Source organism: Ylistrum balloti, unplaced genomic scaffold (assembly GCF_031769215.1).
Source record: "Ylistrum balloti isolate Yb309-2 unplaced genomic scaffold, AGI_CSIRO_Ybal_v1 Utg370556, whole genome shotgun sequence".
NCBI classification, from domain to species: domain Eukaryota; kingdom Metazoa; phylum Mollusca; class Bivalvia; order Pectinida; family Pectinidae; genus Ylistrum; species Ylistrum balloti.
In genome coordinates, this window is record NW_026782350.1 from 925,279 (window position 1) to 942,947 (window position 17,669).

The 17,669-nt window shown below is 34.7% G+C and overlaps 1 protein-coding gene across 1 annotated transcript in view; it reads left to right on the top strand.

Annotated features, from left to right (window-relative positions):
• Positions 1–13,375: 13,375 nt before the first annotated feature.
• Positions 13,376–17,669, top strand: part of LOC132556259 (disintegrin and metalloproteinase domain-containing protein 10-like) — a 34,810-nt gene continuing 30,516 nt past the window's right edge. The window contains exons 1-2 of the mRNA XM_060220642.1: positions 13,376–13,433; positions 16,326–16,470. Of these exons, the coding sequence (XP_060076625.1) occupies positions 13,376–13,433; positions 16,326–16,470 (203 nt within the window). The remainder of the gene's footprint in view (positions 13,434–16,325; positions 16,471–17,669) is intronic.

Below are 17,669 nucleotides of genomic sequence, written 5' to 3' on the forward strand. Positions count from 1 at the left end.
ATATGAAAGACAAAGGGATTTCATCAAACATAATGTAACAATTATAACCAAAAAAAGACGAACAACAACATCACAGAAAATATCAAGAAGAAAAAACACTTTAGAATATTACTTACCTGTAGATGGACAAAAGAAACAAGTGTGTAAGAAAACATTTCTTGCGACGCTTGGGATTGGGGAAAGAACGGTAAGATATACAATTGAAAGACCAGAAGAGTTTGAATACAAAGACAGAAAGGGTAAACATCCACCTAAAGTCAAAATTCCTGACGATGTCAAAAATTTCATACGGGATCATATTAGATGGTTTCCGGTTACAGAATCACATTAGTGTAGGAAAACAACTCAAAGGAACTACCTTGACAAGAATCTCTCCATAAATAAAATGTACCAGCTTTATGCAGACAAATGTAAACAGAAGAAAATGAAACCTCAAAAATGTTGGCTGTATGACAATATCTTTGCCACTGAATTTAACCTTGGTTTTCACAGACCGAAAAAGGATGTTTGTGCATTTTGTGATTCCTATTCAAAACTTGAGACTTCTGAAAAAGCAAATAGACGATCAGAATTTGAACAGCATGAAAGAAGAAAGATTCAGGCAAGAGAAATGAAAGGCTTTGATAAACAACGAGCCCTTGAAAACAACAAAATAAAAACAATTAACTTTGATTTGCAAAAAGTATTGATCACACCAAAGTCGCATGTATATGATGTATACTACAGCAGAAAATTAGCAACATATAACTTCTCAATATATGACCTCGCATCGCGAGAGTCAATTTGCAACATGTGGTGGGAAACTGTCGCAAAACGGGAGAGTGGTGAAATTTCTTCTTGTTTGTTGAAGTACCATAAGACCGTTGGTGACCTGGATGAGATTGTATACTACTCAGATAGTTGTACTGGCCAACAAAGGAATCTTCCTTTTAGCAGCATGTGCCTTTATTCAGTGATAAATTTACCAATCAAGCAGATCACTCATAACTATTTTGAAAGGGGCCATTCACAAATGGAACGCGATTCCGTCCACGCAACTATTGAAAAGGCCACCAAGCAAGCAGAGATGTATGCGCCTTCCGATTGGATGACCGGTGTCCGAAACGCCAAGCAGACGGAGCCAAAGTACCGTGTGTTGGAACTTCTTAATCAGGAAGTACTCGACTTTAAGGAATTCTCTTCCAAAACCATCACTAACAGGAAAAGAGCTGATGATGATTCCATAGTGAAGTGGAACAGAATTCATTCCTTCCAGTACAGGAAGTCGCATCCCGACAAAATATTCTTCAAGTATGAGATAGCTGAAAATGAGTACCAATCTATGACTATACACCGTGGCCGTGGGCGATCCAATTCCTCCAAAAAAATCAAAGGTTATCCACTGAATCGATCATACATCTCACACATTCCTATATCCGATGCAAAATACAATGATCTCATGAATCTTTGCAAAAAAGGTATCATCCCATCTGTGCATCAAGGCTTTTATTCTGATCTTCCTCATACCAGTTCCTCATCAGACAAACTTCCAGAACCGACAGAAAGTGATAATTCGGATTCCGAATGACTCTATCAGTGCAGAAACACAGGTGAAATGTGAAATTAGTATTAAGATGGATATGATATTGGAAATGCCTTATGCAAAGTACAAAAGGCATCTTAATTTGTTTGTTTTTGTTTGTTGTTGAAGTTTTCGGGTAACGTAGTTATTTGATCAGTTTATTGAACCGTACAGGATGAACGGATTTTTTGAAAGTTTTTCTGCATTACAAATATATTTACGAAATGGAGTAAAATGTTTTAATGAAAATTTTAAATTCCTTAGAAAATTTTAATGCTTATTCTTGGTTGGTGTTGATTATGTTTTTACATTACCTGGCATAATGCTGGTTTCTTTAAAATTTTGTTCTTTCTTTTTTGCCAATTATTCCACAAAAATGAGTATACATATCTTTAATTACCGAGTATTGTCTAAACCAACGGTAAAATTGTTGTGAAGAACAAGAATGATAAATTTGTTGCGTTTGAAAGGCATGTACATTTATTGCAAAGTAGTCAAATATTTCATGATAATGTTGGTTAACTATAAGACTACTAAATAAATGCATTGGTTTTGAGAACAATTACAACTCAAGCAGGATTTTGGATATTTGATAAACCATTTTGTGGAAAGTGTTGCAAATAAAATCTTTAGAAGTATATTATTATTTGTCTTTGTTTTACATTTATTCCAGTTTATAACAATTCATGTAATGTATCATAATTATGCTCGTGATGGGTTCAACAATTATTATGTAGATACATTTCTATAATATAACTATATGAAAATCATGTAACAATATTAATACAAACAACCTTACACTAAGATGGATAACACATTACAATGTAAGTTGAAAGGACTTAAGTAACACATACAACCTTTTCTTACTGATTTTGATATAACTTCTCCCAAAGAGAGAAGGTTGTTAAGCATAAAAACCTAATTTTCACAATAAATACAGTAGTTTGAAAAATATAGATATATTATTCAATTTCAATAACATTTTGTCTGCAAAATTACAAAGTTACAATGGTAGCAAATTTCCAATATCCGTGCAATTAAGTTTTTATCGATTTACTCACAATTCTGGAAGAGATTTAACATAACACATACAACCGTCTGACACTATGACGTCGATATATATTACATTTATTCGTCCTATTTTAGAATATGCTGATATTGTTTGGGCTAATTGCACAGAAGGGGAATGCAACATCTTAGAATCAATTCAACTAGAGGCAATTCACATTACTACTGGCCTAAGACGGGGCACCAGTCATGCAAATCTATATGAGTCTGGATTAATACCCTTAGCTAAAAGAAGACACTTACATCAAAATATCCATTTTTTAAAGATTTTAAATAACAGATGCCCTCCTCATGTATTTGATTCTATCCAACCTTTTATAAACAATAATACTGCTCCTTATCCACTTCGACACAATAGATTGTTTGATGTGCCCCATACAAGAACTTGTCAATATAGCACTAGCTTCTTTCCAAAACTCATGAATGAATGGAATGGCCCAACTTGTCTGTATCCCTCATTAACTTCTATTTATGCGATAAAATTTTTTTTATCACAGCAAGCTACCATTCCTCCCTTCCACTGTAATGATACTTTCAAATAAAAAGGACAAAGAAAAGCTACCATAATTTTATGTCAACTAAGAAACTCTGCAAGTAATCTGAATTTTGATTTATTCAATTCCCACCTTAAAGATAACCCTGCCTGTAACTGTGGCCACCCAGTTGAAGATTGTACTCACTTCTTTTTCCACTGTCCCTTCTTTACTAACCAGAGACAACTCCTCTTTAATTCCCTTTCTGACCTTAGTGATTCTATACCTCCTACAATTGATACATTTCTTAAAGGTTCTCCTATACTTGATGCAAACATGAATAAATTTATTCTTGATATAGTTCAGAGATTCATAACTGACACTGGTCGCCTGTTTTAGCAAATGTACATCCCATTCTATACTTCTATCTTTCATTTGTATTTGATGTCTCAAGTGTGGGTCCGCCTGTCCATATTAGGGACTCAGCTGAGGATTGTGTGCAAATGGACTGTTTGAACCTGCAGCCTGTCCCACCACAAATGGACATATTTTGACCCAGTCTTGTAATATCTTGTGATACCTAATAACCCAATAATACAAATGATGTTGATGCCTATTTTGCATTTCTGTTATATAATCATCCATTTGAATCTATCTTCTACATTCTTATTCCTAATATTATTATTATCTGTTATCTTTAATTTTGATTGATGTGTCTGTATACTTGTTTATGCACTGTAAGGAGAGGGCTTTCATAGGCTCTGCCTGTTGCACAATTCCTATTGTCAATACCACCAAGACAATAAAATATTCTGAAATCAAAATATAGTGAAAAGATAGGATGTATATTTTTAAATGTCTAATTATTTCTATTTCGATGTAATTGAAATAAATCGAAATGTTTTGAAGTGTTCAATCATGTTTTCATCATAGTGAAATAATCATCTCTCACACCTACCACAGTTGTTGTCTTCTGTTTCCTGTCTCTGGCATCGTGTGTCACATCTGTAGCTGACGTGCTGACAGAAAGTACCAGGACACTTGACCATCTCAGTAAAGTCATGTCCTTTTCTTCCTAATGTAAATTTTGAAATGAAATTATTGTTCTCGATGATTTAACAGGAATAAAAAGATAAGAGTTGATTAACGTGTCGAACGAAGAATGATCTATCTAATAAAAATCTACAATTGATTTAAGATCTGATTTAGAGCCATGTTTGTTTATAATTTCTGAGATCTATTTCCATACTCAGGATTCGGGATGCGAGTAGTATCTGAAAGCCGAATAAATATCGTGATTCATCTTACTCTACGTAAATTTTATGAGTTTTGACGCTAGATATAGGCATGATAAGTTCGTGAATGGAGTGATATAGTTTTACTATCGCATTCAATTGACCAATCAAGCGTTTTATTTGATATCGAATGAATAGGAAGTAAAGCTTGCGGATGTCATTTTCATATTGAATTATAAAGATGTTGTTTTGTAATGTTCTTGTCTCGAAAGGAGAGAGCAAGTTTATTTTTATATACTTTTTTTCACAATCATCGTGATATTAATTTAACAAATTATATGAACGTTTACAGTTGACATTTTACGTAAAATCATTCATTGCTCTGATATCAACACGATTAAAGGACATAGAACACGATTTTCCCACTAATATGACGATAGCTGTGTTTCACGATACTCCACCCCATCACACCTACGTGACAGACCTACGAGATACGCCAACCAATTATTTATTCTTCTTACTATGCATTTTGTATGGGCGATAACGAGGCTGATGAACTTTTGACGTCACTAGTGCTCTCCAATATTCGTCTGTTTTATTTAATATTCTTTAAATATTCAATAGATTTTTCACAATCACAAAAACATTAAGATTGATTCTTGTGATATTTCTTTGATGAGAAGGGGTAAAAATACTTGAGGATAAGAATATAGGTGTAAAGTGTCAGTTTACGCCCATCAATATTGACGGGGGGAAAAATTGAAAATAATCTTATGCCAGAAAAAAAACGAACGGAATAGTGTAGAGTTATTTTTGTCTTTTCTATGTCTCAGTGTGTAGTTAGCAGTTGGTGTATTTGATTTAGCAGATGCACTGTAAACATGATGAGTGCAAAAATTGTGGAACGCGCATTGCGATTGCGACCTGGCAAAAAAGTTCACAATAGTGTCCTATATCATTTAATAATAACAAATGGCTATTTTTGCATATGCCCATTACAATGAATGAGGCTTTTGGCTAACGTGTGACAATAGTATGTGTTAACCATAAGATAATGAAAGCCATAGACGATTTTACTCACAATAGGAAAAAAAAAAAGTTGATATTCCAACACTGCAAATCTCCCCCCTCAGATAAAGCGTTGTATATTGCTAAATTAAGATGATTTATAACGTGTGATCCTTGGTGTAATGAGTTACAAGAACATAATCTAAAAGGAGTAGTTTGTTTATACTTTTGGCAATATTATTTTAAATATTTCATCAATTGAAAAAAAAAATAAAAATAAAATAGATAAAAAAAGAGTTATTGCCCTTTCCTATGTTCGCGGAATATTTTATTACATCGAACCATTAAATCACAAGTAGGATAATAGTTTAAGGCAACAATTTGTGATAAACAATAGTAACCACAAATGGTCATATGTAATATTTTATCGTATTATCATTATGAAAAAGGGAGATTATTTTCAGTTTCCCCATTTCTGTGTCTTCATGTTTGAAGTTACAAAACCTTGTCCCAACATGAAACAATATTTATTTGAATCGCCATTATAAAAGTGAAGAGTAGTCCCTCTTCTCGATCCCTTTTACTAAGCACTGCCTGTACTAACGAGAAAGTACAGTTAAATGTATACATTTATATTTTTAACACAATGCAAAGGACATCAAAAGTTCATATTTTTTTGTATTGATTTCGTAGTAAGCATAACAAAGTTCATATTCGTTCCATTCTCAAGACTTACCATCACTGTTAGCGGGAGGTAAGTGCAAGATATCCACCTATGTCCAGTTAAGCTCAGACGCACCGAAAAGAGGTGATAGAAAATGATATACAGAACTATAGAAAATGGTCCTTCAAGAACACGAAACAAGCATGAAGATATTTTTCCTTGTTTCAAACTCGGAGTATGTTGACATATTCTTAATGTGACAATTCTAATGTAAATTGCTATGAGACCAAAAGTCAGACACATAGGTATGGTACCTGTTCACTGATTATTGAATACATTTGTTTTTAGGAATTGGTTAAAATCATCAAGAAAATATCAACACGTCAACAATCGAAATCGAAACCCAACTTCCAGAACATTAAGGCAGAATATGAAAAAAAATTTACACGGAAACTTATGAAAAAGTAAAAAGAGATTAAGACATTATACAGCTACTTAGAATCAAATCATGTTGGTTTCTATCTAGGAAAATATCAATGACATAAATCACAATCTCCACTTGGGAGATACGTACTAACAACTTCTGAGGAATATATTGTCACTTGTCCATGCCTCTGCACGTTGTCGTTTTATCGACCTACTTTTGTAAACAAATGTTTGAATCGACTACACATTTTTTATTGGACTGCATTGATCTCCTGTCTACTCGAGAATGTTTTTATGGTAACATTACATGTCTAAAATGACCTTTTATGTGTTAAAAATGTAATAATAACAATAATAATAATTGTTGAATTTCGTTTGATACTGCGAAAAAAATTTTTGTATGTGCATAAAAGCAAGCATATCTAAATATAAAGATAAGTAAAGCAAGAATACGCATGACTTTGCATAATCCACAGTCCGGTGACAAAATCAAGGTATTAGCTATATTATCCAATAAAATTCTGTTAAAAAAAGACGCTAAGTTGATGAAAAATATCAACGCTCCATCATTTTAAAAAAGCTACTTTGCTGCATACACGTAGTATGATTTAATACATCACTTGTTACAATACAGTTGACGTCATCAATCCATGAATAAAGTCAACGTTTTCTGTTCCTTATGTTCCTGTTAGGAGTATAACTGTTCGAGTCTTTAATTATAGAAAGTAAAGCGGAGTACAACTGTGAGATAAGATAGTACATATTGTGTGGTTTTGTAAATATAGTTGGCCAATATTACAGATTAAAAATTAAATGGAGAATAACGATCACACGAATATTACAACTGATTGGTAACAAACACAACACTTAGGATTTACTTTGTATTTACTATATTGTTTTGTTTACAATGATATAGAAGTAATGAAAATACAATTTCCGTTCTAACGGTATGAGATTCAATGCCGAGACAAAAAGATGTATACAATGTATATATAATGAATGTGCTTATACTAAGGCTGGTCACATGTTGCATTTATGAACTTAACGCTATTTAGTCTTTATCTGATAGATCAATAAGTGACCAACCTATATTTTGATGCCTTAATTTGGAAATATACTTAGTTGACTTGTATGTATTTAGATAAAATATAAACTCTATCCCACAAGTCATTTCTAAATTTATATTAACCACGATATAATCGCACATTTGTGCGATAGGACAGCACAACATGCTCATAAATATGCAATAATTTATTTCGTCCAGTTTTACCGCATCGTGCGCACATCACGCATCTTGTAACGATGTGCGATCCCACAACTATATAACTGTATAGGTACACTTTAGAAACTATACAAAATAATGTACCAACATAATAATAATAATACATACTAATACCAACGTAACGAAATTTCACTGTATACTATCTTGTATGATAAATTAACTGATTGTTGGAATTAACAATATATAGCTCATACCATTACCTGTTTTTTTTCACTGGTTTCTTTTATAAACTTATGCCGAAGATTGTTAAATAGCCATGAGATAATTGTTTACCTTTCTTCAGGACATCATCGCCGAACCTTTGCAAATATTACCTTTCGGACATTGCTGATCTGACAGTGACTCAGTCGCATCGACAGAACGTTTTCTTCTTATATTTTCGATGGCGTCATCTTGTGTCGAACGTCTTTCATCAAACAGTTCATTTTTACCATCACTGACCTCGCGAACAAATTTCAGCCACTCGCCTAAGTGTTTCATTGAGTGTGCGCCATCGTTTAATGTACAAATGATTGCAATAAAATATGGCGCCAAAAGCTTGAAAAAGTTCATAGTGATGTACACTTAGTCTTCAATGTAGCCCTGATGGCGTTGCATGAGTTAAAACAGTTTATGTAAAACGTATGCAAAATAACAGATGGATATATCAATGTCCTGTATAGGGTCCCAATGCAATGGTCGCGTACTGTCATCAACGTCCCACGCGTTTGCTTTAAAATATTACAATGATTAATATTCATGCACATTCGCCAGAAAGCCATGAGCTTATTATCATGTAAATAAATAAGCTGCCTACTGCGGGAGACCCACGTGGACGAGCAGGTCATCCTATACATTTTTCACGTCCGCTCTGGGAGAATCGAACGTATCAGTAAGGACTCCTATTACTTCATAACGAATATAAAACACCCAAGGTTAATTGAAAGTAATAATTATGTGCTGTATTTACAGTAACAACTTACATAGTACTTGATAAGAGTGTGTCTGTTAAGAATGATAAGTAAAGAAAGTGATAGGTGTTCTGCCCTTTGCCCAGGCGGATAGATAACGATCCATAGATGGATGTTTTTATCTTAATCCAGGAATCGTAAGAAAATACAACATAAAAATACAAATGACATATCAAACAACTATTAAGGTATTCTAACAATACTCTGATCTACAAATAGTTAACTTCCAGTTCAACAATAATAATAATAGTAATTATTATTATGACATTCTTAACGGCCCGTCAACACATAAAAGGTCATTAGGGCCACCAAACGGTAAAACACACAGCGATCCAAAAAGAAATAACATTAAACAAACCAAAAGGTAAAAGACAAATATTAAAGATCTGAAATGGGTATGTTAACACAAAAGATTAAAATGGTACGTCATAGTCTATTATATAGACCAACATCTTTCAGGTAAAATAGAATTTTACAAATCTAAACAGTTTCAAAAAGGGATTTTAGGCATGTAATGTTACGATAAAAACATTCTCGAGTAGACAGAAGGTCAATACAGTCCAATAAAAATTGTTTAACGGTGAATGGCTCATCACATCCTATGCACCAAGGATTATCCTCGCCTTTCAACATATACTAAACAAAAAAGGAAAGGTAACACTACTTTATTCTGTGATTAATTAACCCCTTCATAAATCCTTACCAATAAAGTAATTGATCAATTCTGATAAAACTGCAGTCATGGTTCATTATAAAAATTTGCGTTCAGTTGATTTTATTCGACTGTAAAGGACGTTGGGTTCAATTTCAAAGGTAACACCATTAGTAACGGGTATGACCACCGTTTGCGAAGTAAACAGCATTGCAGCGTCGTCGCATGGAACTCGTAAACAGGCAGATAATTCGAGGAGAGATGTTGTTCCATTCAGCGATCAAGGCTTGGGCCAGCTCCTTCAAGTTTGACGGCCAATTTTGACGTTCTCTCACGCGTCGCCCAAGAACGTCCCAGACCTGCTCAATCGGTGACAAATCAGGTGATTTAGATGGCCAATCTAACACCTGTACGTTATTCGGCTGCAAGAAAGTTCTGCTGAAGCGACTGGTGTGCGCTGGTGCGTTATCCTGTTGAAAAATGGCGCCAACGCCATGGAGTCTTAAGAATGGCAGAACCACTGGTCTTAAAATTTCATCCTGATATCGAATGCCGGTGAAATTGCCATTTAACACAACAAGCCTGGTACGAGTCCCCCCACAAATACAACCCCAAACCATTACACTTCCGCCACCAAAGCGGTCCCGTTCTGCGACGCAGCAGTTCGCAAAACGCTCCCCTTGTCGCCTCCACACTCTGCCCAACGACGGTGAACACGGGTCCAGTTACGTCGAAACAAATTGGGTCCAGTGTAGGGACACCGCGCTTTCAATTGGTAGGCCCTCAACCTGTTGCAGACTGTTTGGGAAGACACACGACGCCCAAACAATGTCCTTGTAGTCTCTACTACGGTTATGAATCGATTTCGCAAGTGTATCAATCGTATACGACGGTCATCCCTGGCGGTCGTTTTACGGGGTCGGCCGCTTCGCGGACGATCGGATGTTGACCCAGTTTGGTTTAAACGACTTACCAACTGGCAAATTGTCTTAACACTGCAACTAAAATGCCGTGCCACTCGACGGCGAGACTCCCCAGCCTGGATCATGCCTACAGCCCTTTCTCTCTGTACTTGTGACAGCCGAGGCAAAATGATAAAGTTGATAGATAGCAAGATTCGGTGATATCTAAGTCCTAAGGATCTAAGGAAAGTTGTCAGTTTGAATGTTTATGAAATTCAAGCGAAGATACAAGTTAGTCGCAGAAAACCTCGTGCAGCTCTTTCGCTAATACAGACTTTCACGATTGAATGATTTTGGTAACCCCCTTGGATTTTGTAACGTAAAACATTACCATTTTCTAATATTGCACAAACGTCAATTTGCTTTCACTCATTTACAGGTATTCGCCAAGGAAGCATGTTAACATTTCTTTTTTTGTTGAGTATATATGAATGTGTAAGGTATGTATGACCAATCCGAAGACAGGCAAGGACAACTTCGTCTCGGTGGTCGTCTCTATAGCCTGGAGACCAGTCACCCATAACAGGTTTAACCAACAATAAATTGCATCTACAGCCACTTGAAGAAGTAACTCTCTAATACCAAATTGCGAACATGTTTCCCCAGACTCATGCCTTCCAGTTCTAAAACGTTTTCTGAAGCCGTCTTTCATCTCAAATCGTTTGAGAAGAGCAGTTTTCAAAACGTTTTATTTCATGGATTCCTCAATAGGTAGGCGAGATAATACATCAAAAGCGCGTCTTTTCAGTCATACAATGAGATTACCAGCCAGTTATATCAGTAGTTTCATCAAACGGTGCTAGCTTTGGTCCACGGAAATCAGCGCGTAATTGAGCCTCTGTCTCAGCAGTTTCTCGTTTAATCTGTATAAGCGTGTCTGGCATGCAGTTTCACACTAACAGGCCAAGTTAATGCGGTAATGTTTGCTTCGTGTAACGGCATATTGTCACAGGGTCGGTAACCTCTGATGAAAACAATGGTCGTGATAGACTCACATGTTCGAGGTTCACTGCCCACCTGGTAAAATTTAATCACTGGTCAGAACTTAGTTGTTATTGTGAGGTCAGTTAACGTTAAATAGTGGTCGTTGGAACTGTTAGAAGTGGTCGTAACACGGAATAGCGGGGTGGATGTCATACTGAAGCGACCAATACAAAATGAAAAATCGGGCCGGAAAAAAGTGCCTTTAACAACGGGTCGGTGATAATGTTAAGGTGGTCGATAGGTGAGGTTTCAATGTATACCAACAATAAATTGCATCCGTAAAACCTATCATCGGTATTTGTTCTCCATCCTAAAGAGACAACTACCCAGGCGAAGTTTTCTCTTACCCCGGACAGGAATATCCTCAGTTTTTACCGATGTGAGATTTTTCTATCTCAACCTAGGGTTGAGACAAGCTACACGCACTCCTTGCGCGTTCTCAACAATAATGTTACGTCACTATCTTGACCCGGACGTGGAACTTGACATGTAAATGACGTCATTGTAAAATAACGATTTAATAATATGTGTTGATTTTGTGTATATATTGAAGTCATCTCATCCATACCTTTACATTAAAATTGTTTTTATCATTAATATTATGCCTTCTTATGTTTTACTGTACCGTTAATGGGAATTATATTTTGTGCGGGATATCACAATTAAGCGTGACGCGGTTGAGACGGCCTCGTCACTATATTCATACGTTGTCTACGAGGTTTTGTTTACAAACATTCTATTTTGTATTTTACAATCATCGAGGGAACAGGGTAAGAGAAAAATAATAATTCACCTCCTTTGGGATGAGACAGGGGATCTCAACCCTCGGCAAGCCTCGTGTTTGACAACTTAAAGATCCCTCCTCGGGTAGAGATCCCCCTGTCTCACCCCAAAGGGGGTGAACTATTCTATTAATCCTTCTTCGGATGGGCCATACATACCTAAATCATTCATATATGTTGAAAGGCGAAAATAATCCTCTGTACATAGGATGTAACAAGTCATTCATTTTGTATTAGACTGCATTGACTTCTATCTACTCGAGAAACATTCTATCATAATATTTCAAGTCTAAAGACCCTTTTCTCAAACTGTTGAGATTTGAAAAAAATCTAGGTTGTCTAAAAGATGCTTGTCTGTATTAAAAACTATGACTTACTATTTTAATCTTTTTGTGATAATATAACCATTTAATATTTTTAGCATTTGTCTTTTACCTTTTAGTTTGTTTGATGTATTTTCCTTTTTGGATCATTGTGTGTTTCACTGGTTGTTTGCCTTAATGACCAAAAAATCACTCTGCTTTTTAGTACCACTAAATTCGTCATTGAAGCGCAGTGGGCGCACAAGGACAATAACATCAGGTATGTCGCAAGGCATAGCGTCCTCTGTTTCGGGGACAATGCGATATACCTTAGATATTCTAATTATATATATTTATATTATAAAATACATGAATGCTTATGTCCTTTGAGAGAAAAATTATTGTTTTTAATCAAGGAACAAGGGATGTTTAATTAATAACGTTTCCTTGCTCTGTATATTTTCATGTTCTTTTGTTCATACTCCGTCAGAAAACCGCGAAATTTCCCGCCAATTAATATCTGCACAAGTTCTATCTGCGTTGAAGTATATTATAAGGATACCATAAATAGAAAATGATATCTACTGCAAATATTTGGTTTGTTGGATAAAATATGACGGAAAATTTTACATATCTTTCACTGTAAAACGTTAAATTTCCATTATGAAAATACAACATATTCCTGTAGAAGCGTTTATTGTCAGTCAGCATGTTTGATCAAACCACATTATAGAAAACAAACTAGCCATTATTTATAAATAATCAGATGAAATGACATGAAATGGTGAAACAGAAAAATTGTAAATTAAAGCGTACAGGTTTCCATACCTGTAGTGACGTCACTGATATAACGTTATGATATCTTTACCCTTCCGTACCTGGCTTACAGTCACACGAAAACGAGATAAGGGACAGAAGGGTCGGCCGTTATCAGGTAAAAGTCTAACCCGGAACCAGAAATAAACAATGACATTAAATCCCGGAGTATAACAGTACGATTTGTGATCATACGATATCTGTTAAATGATGGACATTCCGGATTACTTCGTTCTTATGTTAATTGGGTTTAGTCAGCTATTAACAGGTAAGTTACATATACTCTTGTGTTTTCTTACTGTTTACATACGGGTCTGTAAACCAGCTGGCTATCATTTGGGTAGTGTTCATCAATATACGATACTCATTTAAACTGAACGTAAGTGCTAAAGTTATATCAAATGTTTGATACGATTTTGCTATATAAGTGTTATTTCTTTGATCTTTAAGTGTTTATAGCACAAAGAATATGCCAAAAACCATATGTAACGTTTCCATTACTTCCCCGTCACTTTCAATGACCAGTGTGCAGTGCATTGGTAACCTTGTATTCAGTGTAAATACACGAAATGAACGAAGGAAGTATCACGTTATATTCTTAGCTTTCTCGTGATAAATTGATGTTCCGCTGTTGTGTTTTGTCTATACTATTACATGATTTTTGTCAACATTTACTCCAAGATAATCACGATAGTTTTTCGTTATATTTACTGTAGTATCTGTATCATCTGTCAACTTACTACTATGTATAAAGACCAGAAGTGGATTTACTATGACATCAGCACATCAATTCCTATCTAATTACAGATATTTGTTATATTGTTGACTTAGGACGGGGAATTTTTTCAATGTTGATACAGTCCCGAATATGAATAATTTATTTTGTAATATCACGTTTAACATATGGAATATATAGTCCTGAATTAAAGTTAAAAGTGTAAGTTATTTTATAAAATGATTATGTCATTTCATTCGCCAAATATGAAACAAAGAATTGTGACATTTTTTACTTCATTCATTACTGCTATGAATTGAACGATTATCACTTATAACAAATGATAATTCATGTTCCTATGGTGGTAGAATTGATTTCAGACAACAGATACTTGTCGCGTAAAAGCAGTGAGCCAATCCCACGTCAGACTTCTGTAAATCAATAGTGAAAAGTAAATAATGTATTTGAACTTCCTGTTTAAATCATAAATCCCGAATGTTGAGAATTTGAACGGGTGTACCGAAGACAGGGATTATATATGTGTGTACATAGGTTTCTATGTATAATGCATATACTGTATAATTGGTAATATTAGCAGAGCATTTAATTTTGCTACATTCGCGGCCAATAAAGATTAAATATCTATCTAACAATTAGCAGTGAATGAAAATCTCAGTTATGCCTGTTAATATGGATACGAGTTCATAGATATGTCCGAAAGTCAGTACCCACGAATTAGCTCAAACAGGGACATTAACGAATTATACATTATATATATATATTGATTAATATATCTACTACGAACTGTCACTGAACACAGAGAAGGTGATTAGAGCAAAGAAATGGTGGACAAAAATGTAAAAAAAAATTAGACAAAAGGGAAAAACTTTAATACACAGACTCAGTATATGGCAACAATGGTAAATCATATTCCGTTATACTGTCGGCCTTCAATATGCGACGAACCAGGTAAAATACATAAAACATAGTTCAGTACATTGTCGCAAAGTCTATGTAACTGATATATGTACAAATCTTTGAAACTATATAATTGAATATTCTGAAATGGTCCAATACAATTCCATCTTTCGATTCACATGTATCCTTTTATTACCCTCGAGGCAGATCGTTAGCTTTGCTATTGTTTGAAAAGTATATGAATATCCATCGCCTTTGACCTGCAGTGTAGGGCTTACATCAATTCGGCAGGGAATTTTAAGATATAAACAATATGTGTACTAAAACTTTTGCATAATAATCCCCATGTTTGGTCACAATAGCAAATGTGATGATAAATTGAAAGTGTTATGATCATTAAAAGACGGTTTCACAGTGTATATGACAAGTGCGTGTGTTTGTGAGAACCTCCGATATGTTCGCGTAAACGTTTCAGGTACTGCGAGAGAGTGCGGAAGCGATTCCGATTTTATAGTGCTACCACACTGAAATATACTACGTGAAACAATCAACACTTCCGGTCACATTTTCTGAAAACGGGCAAAACAGCCGTTACAACACAATGGTGCTTAGTACTACGCAGAGAGTAGTAACTACCATTATTACACTCTAGTATGACTTAACCAGGGGCAAGAAACCGTAAGCCTTTTTGCGCTGCGTTATGTATTTGTAGATTATTATTATAACAATCGTAACGGCCCATGAACACGTAAAAGGTAATTAGGGCCATCATCCGCCCGAAGACACGGCGATCCAAAGGGAAATAACCTCAAACGAACTTAAAGGTAAAAGACAAATGCTTAAAATCTTAAATTGCTACATCACAAAAAATTAAAATGCTAAATTATAGTTTGGCATATAGACATCTTTCAGATAACCTAAAATTTCATAAATCTCAACAGTTCAAAAGGGGTATTTAGACTTGTGACGTTACGATACAAAATCTCGAGTATGCAGTTTAGAGAAATGTAAACAGGAGGCGTTGATTTTCTTACCACCCCCTCCTTCTTATAGGAATGACATAAAGTATAGCTGTTTACTCACAAACATTGTCTTCGGGTTGCTAAAGTGTTGAGGTACTGGACAGATCTTACAGCCCAATGTTTTACCCCGCATATTCAATTTAATGTATAGGTCCAATTATCAAATTCATTGCCAGCCACTGAATATCCACTTCGAGTATTATTCATAGTATTGTTACATTGATAAGTGTCCTCCCTCACAAACATGACAGCCAATGATGGTCACCATTGGAAATGCTATAACGAAAAGAATAAAAATTCAACCCCCAAATCACCCAAAAGGTGACAAATATCTACAGTAAAATACTTTTAAAACTTCTAAAAACTGAATAATGTTTAGTTATGTAATTAAATTAACGTAGTTTATGTAGCGAGTAAATACCCGTACTCACTTAGTAATCTTATCTTTATCCATTACACTGCATTGTTTGTCATTTGTTATCACATGTAACATGTTTTATTTAAGCATCGAAATGCAAGAGTCTAGACGATTATATAACACAGTACGACGAACTTCATTACGACACAGATACGCTGCACCATCGACATCTACGTTTCAGAAGATCAAATACCCAACAACACTTAAAGTTTAAATTTAAGGCTTACAACAGGTAAGATATTTTCATCCTTGGGTTACAAGTGACTCAAGAATTTTTTAGTATTTATTGTACTTTTCATAAATACATGGAATAAAACATAACAGAACATCATTAAGATTCACTAACAGACCCAATCATCATCATCATCCATTTGTTATCCTTCATTACCTGTCATCCATCATCATCACCAATGTTATACAAACATAATCGACATCAATTATTTAGTTATCATCATACATTATCAGCACAATCATGAACAACAATCCATGAACTGTTTACCATCTCCAACCTCACTCCAAACAATAGACAGATATAATCAATCAAAACAAACTAAATTAGTGTAGATAATTGTGTTAAAATTATTAGTATTTTCCCCATTTCCTCCATTCTTCAATGAAGCGCTCAGGAGAAGGGTTTCCCTTAGCTGTATGGTTTTTTAAAAAAAGTTTTCAAGTGCAGTTATGTTTAGAGTATCGTCCAAACATCTAGCTTTCTAGAATCATAAACATACTGTTTAATAAATTATGTAAATTTCATTATTGATATTACTATACACATTTTTAACAGACAAGAAACCAATGAAAAGCACTCCATGTTGACTGAAAATGGGATGATCAGTGCGTCTAAAATAATTCTAAACTTTGTATATTCTTAATCTTTTCACATTCCAAGAAGATGTGAGTGATGGTTTCTGTCTCAGATGTACAGAAAGTACAACGTGGACTGCAAGCCATGCCCGTTTTATTTAGAATTCAATTTGTAGTCAAAATATTATGTAGAATTCAGCACTAAAATCAATGAAGTTTAGAATTATTTGTTTTTAAAAGGTAAAGAGAAAATGTTAGTCCATGTAGCATCTTCAAAATCAAACTGTTCTGCCTACTTTTTCCTACCAGTTCTTTCTTTTGATCTTCAGAAGAAAGGTTCTATGCTATATGCTAGAGGTAAAGAAAGGTGAAAGTAAAATCCATAATTTTTCTTTAAGTCAATACTTTTCTGAATTGTATTTAAAAAAAACCCTTGAAATCAAAGAAAATTAGTGTCTAAACCATATTTCTCATTTCATCTTTGGTAGGAATAAAAAGGAAATTAACTGGCATCTTTAAATATATAATTTACCATTCTAACCCTTTTAGCGATACAGTCTTTGTAGAAAACAGATTTTCTACCGATGGTCTTGTGGGTTATATTTACTTTAGAGGGGTTTTCAG